At 38.2% G+C, this 8,395-nt stretch overlaps 1 protein-coding gene across 7 annotated transcripts in view; it reads right to left on the reverse strand.

Annotated features, from left to right (window-relative positions):
• Nucleotides 1-8,037, reverse strand: part of cnksr2a (connector enhancer of kinase suppressor of Ras 2a) — a 105,861-nt gene extending 97,824 nt beyond the window's left edge. For 2 of the 7 annotated variants that reach the window (XM_065258382.2, XM_065258378.2), the window contains exon 1: nucleotides 7,530-8,036. In XM_065258382.2, coding sequence (XP_065114454.1) covers nucleotides 7,530-7,593 — 64 coding nt within the window. In that variant the 5' untranslated portion in view covers nucleotides 7,594-8,036. Of the gene's footprint in view, nucleotides 1-7,529 lie in introns of all 7 variants that reach the window. The other 5 variants (XM_065258384.2, XM_065258381.2, XM_065258383.2 and 2 more) reach the window with 3 other exon arrangements.
• Nucleotides 8,038-8,395: the final 358 nt, after the last annotated feature.

An 8,395-nucleotide genomic window follows, 5' to 3' on the forward strand; every position in this document is an offset into this window, starting at 1 on the left:
TGGACTTGAAGGTCGTGGACTATGGGTGGACCCCGTAACATTAAATTTAATCAACTGAAAGATCTAAAACATTTTCTAAAATATCCAAAAATGTGTTTGTCTGAAAAACGATGGACATATGCAACTCGGACAGCTTGGGGGTGAGTAAATCATGGGTTTAATATCATTTTTGGCCGAACTATCCCTTTAATAATTTTTTTTTGTAATTTTTATTTTTATTTGTGGACGCAATAAATATATTTTGTATGCATATCATGTGTAGTGATTTCTTATTTCTCCATAATGTCAAATTTCTCTGTCATTTCTTGTTTGCGTTTATTTTTTTTTTGCACTCCGTGGCTCCCGTAAACTACTAAGCCATAATTTTTTTACATGACGCATCGCCGCGCCAAAACAAAAAAAAAGAAAACACAGTGTGAGCGGTTACTACAGCGGCTATCTACATGAACATTAAGGATGGACAAATATAAACATAAAAGTGGGGCCTTAAAGAGAAAAGAGAAGGTGGAGAAGTTAGTCACGAGTCAAAAACTACCCAAAACATTTCGTTTTTCTTGATATAAATCTCCTCTTTGAAGTAAAAAAGTAAAGTAAAAATATTTGACTACCTTATTAAAAGTATATGTTGTTAACAGACCTGCGCGCCACAGTTAACAGTGCCAACGGGCAAGGTTGGGGGGGGCTTTGGCTTAAGGGGGCCCGTAAATTTTTTTTGCATATGGGCCCAGGACTGACTTGCTACGCCACTGATTAGTTGACACAACAATTTTAAATGTGAGTCAACTTACATTTTTAAGTTGAATAAACTAAACATTTTAAGGCATTTAGGTAACTTACTTTTTTAAGTTCACAGTGTACTCTGTCCTATTGATAAAACAGTTTAAAGTTTAAATGTTTCAAATCCAGCTTTTCTTTTAGTTCTCTTCAGCTCATCATGTTCTCACCGAGGTCTTTTAGTGTGGTGTGAATGTGAGGGGTAACCAAGAAATACAATGGAAAAGTTACACAAGAGAAGCTAGTGTCTTTATTATGCAGTGATGGGCTCTCATTACCTTCGTCAATCGATATTGCCTACCTACAGTATTCACAAGCAGCCCCCCAAAAAACCCTGAATTGTTCAGGATGTAGAAAATCAAACGAATAATTGCAAAGTCATCTACTCAAAAATCACATCTGAATATAAATGAAGGTAAAATCACTTTAAATGATCTGTGCATGAGCACCCAGCTGAAATGAAAGGTGCGCCAACCATCAAAAGACTTTCTGTGTTTACAGAGCACACGATGACTAATGATCCAAATAAAAAACCTATTAAGAATTAAAGCCAAACAACGGTTCGTAGTAACATATTAAACACAATATTACATTCATATATTTGCCAGAATTTAACCCCCAACCTTAGTGTTGCTTTCACAAAGGTTTACTCAAATATTACGCTTCAGAAAATATACCCGTTTGTACTACAGTGGTTACAGTTTAAGGTTTATTTTGGACTTTTGAGAAGTCATTCGCAGGCCACCGATACAGAGATCTAGAAAGCAGGGATCCACGAGGATGCAGTGATGTGATAGAGCACGATTACATCTAAAGCCCTGCAGTCACAAAGCTAATCAAGAGGAAGGAGCAGTCAGACACACGACCACAGAAACCCTGCGGCCATGTTTCCCGCTGTTGCTTTCTGAGTTCTTTTTGATCAATGCACATTGAACCTATATATCTTATTATACATATACCATCCTACATTGTGTTATGAATGGCCTTGGTAAATGATCATATGCAAAAATACGTAGCAAATGACTACGGACGTGCTAATCGTTCCATTATATCTTGTAGGTCTCTAGGGTAAAAGCTGATTGGCCACTAAATGTCCAGCTGTATCTTTTCTAACCGCTGTGTATTGAACGTCAGGGCTCTGAGGCTCAACAAAAGAAATGTATTTATTTATGAGCATTAAAGGCCTCCATTTAACACTAATCAATTGTCTCTCATTAGATGCATAGTAATCACAGTCTGACCCTGGACAGGTTTAAAGGGATAGTTCACCCAAAAATGAAAATGACACCGTGATTTACTCACCCTCAAGCCATCTGAGATGTATATGACACATCATCATTTTGTAAACGAACACATTTGAAGATATATTAGAAAATGGCCTTTTATAGTGGTAGTAAATGGTGCTACTGAATTTAAAGCCCAAAAAGTGCATCCATCCTTCACAGAAATAATCCACACAGCTCCAATAGGGTAATAAAAGCCTTCTGAGTGCAATCGATGCGATTTTGTAAGAAAAATACCCATTTGTATTGGGGATTACAAAAATCAGTAGCACCATTTACTACCATTTTAAAGCGTGAAAGAGCCAGAAGATTTTCTAATATAACTCAGATTGTGTTTGTCTGAAAGATGAACCATCACTTTAAAGAGCACGTATTATCCGATTCACGATTTTACATTTCCTTTGGTGTGTAAGTGTGTGTTAGTACATGTTAACGATATGCACACAAAAAAGGGGGAGGCAGGGCATAAAGGAGCAATAATAATGTACAGTATGTGGAAAATAATGTGTTTTTTAACAACAAACCAAGCGAGCACATGTTAGGTTAACGTGGGGTTAGTTGTAACACAGACTATTAACATTGCTGCACAAGGTTGAATGTTTTGTTTTTCCGGTATTTTTTTCACGCTGCCAAAAGACAATCTCCCCCATATTATTGGAAATATATAATGTTTTTCCAGAGAATTATTGATAAACGAGTGTTTTGGTGGCATGTAAGTAAATTTTTTCATCATATGTTTTTTTTTTTCGGTTTCTTAGTTGGGTGTGTAATATACCAAATCCAATGCTATGTCATATTAATCAGTGTCTTGTTGACTAAAACATAGCATCATTTTGAAATATGTCTGCAGCTCTTAGCAACTTTTTTGGTGGGCTTAAGGGCGATTTATAGTCGTGCGTAGGTCCTACGCCGTAGCTATGCCGTAGGCTATCCGTAGCCTGTGCGTAGCTCTGCGTAGCCTGACGCGCACCTCACAAAATTTTTAACAGCGCGTCAGATCTACGCAGACCACAAGCGCTGTGATTGGTCCACCAGAACCCCTCCCGTCAGGTAAAAAAACGGCGTCATAGGTATTTCCGTTTGTGACGGTGAAAACAAAGATGAGCCAAGTTGAGGAGTGATTTAACTCAAACTGCATCAAAAGTCGCTGTTTATTTACTTCCGTCATTGCTGGTCTTCTCAAATTATACACAACAAGTTGCTGTTTCTTCTTCGTTTGTGGGTTAACTTGCTTAGCTTCTTCTTCTGTGACTTCTTCTGCTGCTACTGTGGTTACACGCGTGGTTACTGCCTACCAGCGGTCTGCGGGTGTGTTTGCACGTCGACGCGGACGACGCCGCAGAAGTATAAATGAAAACCGACGCGGAACCTACGCCGTCGCTGCTACGCCGTAGGACCTACGCACGACTATAAATCGCCCTTTTGTGTTGTAGTTCTCAAGACCACTTTTTAAAGGTCTTGGTCTCGTCTTGGACAAAGAGGACTCTGAATTTTATTTCAAGACCGGTCAAGACCACAACTGATGGCACACTGCAAAAAAATTATTTTCAAGAAGAAAAAAAATTCTTAGTATTTTTGTCTTGTTTTCAGTAAAAATATCTAAAAGTTCTTAAATTAAGATGCTTTGTCTTGATGAACAAAACGACCCAAGAAAATAAGTCTAGTTTTTAGAGCAAAAGTGATTTTGTGCATAAAACAAGTAAAAAAATCTGCCAATGGTATAAGCTATTTTTTCTTGAATTTTTCTTGAATTTAGAGTTTAAGAAAAAGGTTCAAGATTTTTTGCTTAACCCATTGGCAGATTTTTTGCTTGTTTTATGCACAAAATCACTTAAATTTGATATTTTTGGTCTAAAAACTAGACTTATTTTTTTGGGTATTTGCTCATCAAGAAAAGCATCTTAATTTAAGAATTTGTAGGTATTTTTACTGAAAACAAGACAAATATACTAAGAAAATGTTTTCTTGAAAATCATTTTTTTGCAGTGCACATCACAAATTTATTTTTTATCATTAATTTTATGCAGTTTATTTAGGTTTGGCATATGATGTTGGCATTGTTTAAGCATTGTTTAAGTTTCTCCCAATGACAGTTTTTCTAATTTTATTACTAAAAACACCTGCATTGTGTTAAGTGGATGGCAAGCCATGGAAAAACAGTTCAGAATAAATGGTTGATTTCAGCTCTTTAGTGTTTGTTCACTTTTATTTGCTTGACAAAATTCCCACATATCTGCAATGCCTTTGATTATTTTATCAACTTCTCTGATGGCACACACACACACACACACACACACACACACACACACACACACACACACACACACACACACCAGACAAGAAGTGCCTAATCATATGCATATTCCACATTTTATCATAAGTGTTTTAATGCAGTGACTGGCAATGGTCTTGGTCTTGACTTGGTCTCGGCCTGTCTTGGTCTTGGTCTTGACTCGGTCTCGACCCTTTAAAGTCTTGGTCTTGTCTCGGTCTCGGCCTGTCTTGGTCTTGGTCATGACTTGGTCTCGGTTTAGGTGGTCTTGACTACAACACTAGGTGGGCTTGAAAAAATCTGACTTTGATGCTCATTATCTCAGAATTTGATTTTTGAAACTGTAGTATGGTTATCACAGACTGGCACATGTTTTGTCATAATTGTGCTGCTTTTTCTCACATATTTAGACATTTGTATCCATTTATAATTGAACTATTGTTAGAAAAGGGCTGGATGAATGAATACAGTGTGGATACCTGTCTATTACAGACAGATATATAAACAATATCCACTTTAAGTATATAGACAAACTAGTATTGAAATATTTGCCTGCATACTTCATTTTTAGCAAGTGTTACAACTAACCCCCTGCCTGTTACAATTAACCCCACCTATGGGGTAAGTTGTAACGTTTGCACTTTTGTCACGTTTGGTGTAATTGTACAAGATCGGTAAGTAATAGAAACAAACTTCAAATGTTCATTTGTAGCAGAGATGTGTGTGTGGCTTGTGTAAAAATATAATTAATCAAACTCAAATATTTTTTAATTTCAAGCTATGTTTCACATTGAGAGTTTCCTGTAAATCATTTCAATAAAACTGTAACATGTTAACATTACAATTTGAGTTTTATAAAAGAGTATTCTTTCTTTAAAACTACCTTTTTCAAAAGGTGACCTGTTGCACTGTCAGAAAATGAAAAGGATAAAAAATGGTACCAAGTTGTCACTGGAGCAGTATCCTTTAAAAGGTCCTAATACAGTATATGTTCCATTTAGGTACAGAATATACATACATTTGATACCAATATGCACCTCTGAGGTACTAATATGACCGCTTTAGGTGCAACAATGCACTTTTTAAAAAGACTTTAATCTGTGTCTCACAGAAAGGCTCACATATAAACATATTTACCCTTCAAATATAACATACAATTCATTTCAGGTGCTAGTTGCATTGAATTTTTGTTAGTAGTACTGAGTTCTACCGTGACGAATGACTCTATAAGAGTGGCACATTTTGATCACTCAAAAGCATCCAATGAGAAAAATTCAATGGACCTCTCCGAATGCCTTGCTGATTTCCAAAGTAAATGAGTTTATGCTACTCCAGGCAGCCTTCGGAGCACCAATATACCATTCCGGCATTAGCGAGACGTTAATAATGGCATTTAAAGAGGGCCAAAGAGGGGGTGCGCTGAGCGTAATGTGTAGGCCCGGGGGCGTATGCAGCACATACAGGCATCGATCAAAACACTCACTAATTCTCTGAGTCAGAAACTGAAAACAGATTTGCTTTAAGTCACAGATACAGCTTGACCCAAAGCTTGTGTAACCATGAACCCCTTGAACACACTAACTCATCTCAAACCAAACCATAAGCTGCATAGCTGTGCTATTCATTTAATCTGCTCTTCACAAACAGGTGAAAAACCACAGCTCTGTCTTTTGTAGGTTATAGTCTGATAATCGTGATAAATAGGACAGTGTGTGAGTGTGTGTGTATGGGGGGGGGGTATTGAGGAGCAGTATTAAGCTACTAATGCATCATCTAGGTACAATTTATGGCATAAGCTCAGGCTGAACAGGGAATTAAAGCTTAGAATAAGAGCACATCAATAAATGTAATCACAATAACTAGAGCCACCAAGGGCCACAAAGGGCAAATGCGCCTTCGTGGTTAAACTATCAGCCGATTCTAACCAGTGCACATACAAGAAGATGCAAGTGTTTCTGTAGCTCAACTGGTTTGTGTTAGCATCGCAAAGGTCATGGGTTCCATTCCTAGATAGCCTAACACAAATACTGATAAAAAAATTTTTTTACCTTTAGTTCCAGGTAAACTTGTATTTGCTTTCATGAGAAGTAGAGACTTAATGTAAATAAATAATTTAAGAAATAAATTGCAGGAGATCTTTATAATCATTGTAAAAAAGTTAGCCAAGTCTTTATCAAACTGTTTTGTATATAATACATTGTAAAATCATTATATGGTGCTTTCATAAGCTTCATCATTTGCAAATGAGAAAAATCTGATGTCAGAGATCCTCCTCTCATAAGCAGACATATTTCCATAACTTCATCATTACATGTTAGCCGTAAGACTGGATATGGAAATGAAACAATTTTCCATCAACTCTTATATCACAGATCTGTGAATCATTATCCCACTGAGACACGCTCAAATTCTGAGATACAACCTTGATAACTCACTGCTCGATTTGTTATTGTGATGACGAATCTGGACACGCCGCCCACGCCCACGAGAGCGGAGAAGGTGCGTAATTGCCCCTCTGCCTCCGCGCGAGGTGCGTTATCAAAGATGCTCCCTCACTTCTTTAGCTACCTACTGTATATGCGGATGCTTCCTTAATATGAATTTTTATTATAGACGGATATATTTGATGCTCAGCATTGTTGGTGAGTGTACAGCTATGTGCAGCATTTTGAGTTAGTCCTGCACTCACTGTACTAGGTGCTATCGTGGTGATGTCATTATTGGTTCCATAAAAAACCTTTTAGTCAAAAGTTCTAAGAACTATTTCTTTCTTACGTTTTTGTAGTTTATAAAACCTTTATCCCTACAAAAGGAAGAACATTTTGTGCAACAGAAAGGTTCTGTGGACCTTAAAGGTTGTTTTGTGGAACACAGCATGACAATTTTTTTAGGAACCTTTATTTTTAGAGGTGTATATTTTCTATATGAATAAAGTGCAGTTTAATTATTATGATTTTTGAAAGTAGCTGTAAATCGTTTATTTGTTGGCCCGTTTCGTTATCTAACACCTGTTCGTGTCTGCGCTTGGAATAATAACAAAATTACACTTATTAAAAATACCTAAAGATATGGTTTCAGTTATTACAGCTACATTGTAAACACACGACATAGCATTTAAATAAAGCGAGAGGTGTTCTGCTCTGCGCCATTGGATTTGTAAATGATGGTTTTGCGGTTTAGGTTAATAAAAAAGCACGTACCTTTCATCCAGTCCACAACTTGACTGGGGCTCCATTTACTAACAGGTTCCATGACGAGAGCCATTGCGCAACTTTCCGCGGATTCCCCTTTTACGTGCGAGGGGCAGACGATTTGGTTTAGGGAGCTCAGATCTGTAGTATCACGTTAAGCGCCCAGATTTGGCCCGGGATTTCATCTCATCCAGCATCGCGCATCCGAAAGCGTCGCGCCAAAGGAGATCCACCACCACATTCCCTAACGCAGACCAGGAATGCGCGTCCCGACGCTTTACTCCTGCAAACTCAACCGCTTGCCATTCTTAACACCCATTTCTATAAGAGCCCTGATCGGATGCCCCTTTCGGTTCAGATCCAGGCGTAATGTGCCATGCGCAGCGAGTCCCCCCAAAACGCGTCTTCATGCAAGCACCAACTGCAGTCTCTTCTGAGGTCTCTACCTTTCAGACTAGTGGGTATGTGGAGTAAAGACACAGAGAAATTGTACCCACGGGGACTATGTGTGAACGTCGCTTCTGAGCGCGTTGATTCAATTGGGTGCGCGCTCCTCCTGTGGGTGGTGCGCTAAAGTGAATTTGACTCGCGCTCGGTTTATTTCCCACGAGGATAAAAGGCTTTCGGCTGTATTCATTTTAATGAGGGCACGCTGGTTCGCCATGCTTTACAACTGCATTGATGCTTACAGGGGTAATATTTACACTAGATGTAGGACTTGAGGACGGGGTTATTACACAGGAACAAAGTTGCATATCGTGTATATGGGTTGTTTCAACACATGGATGGGTAAAATATGGACACGTCCAGCCATTGGTTTAAATTAACCAACCCACAATTTTTAGAGCAATGTACAGAATGAGCAATTGAACAGT

The sequence above is a fragment of the Paramisgurnus dabryanus genome, chromosome 22 (assembly GCF_030506205.2).
Source record: "Paramisgurnus dabryanus chromosome 22, PD_genome_1.1, whole genome shotgun sequence".
Lineage (NCBI taxonomy): Eukaryota > Metazoa > Chordata > Actinopteri > Cypriniformes > Cobitidae > Paramisgurnus > Paramisgurnus dabryanus.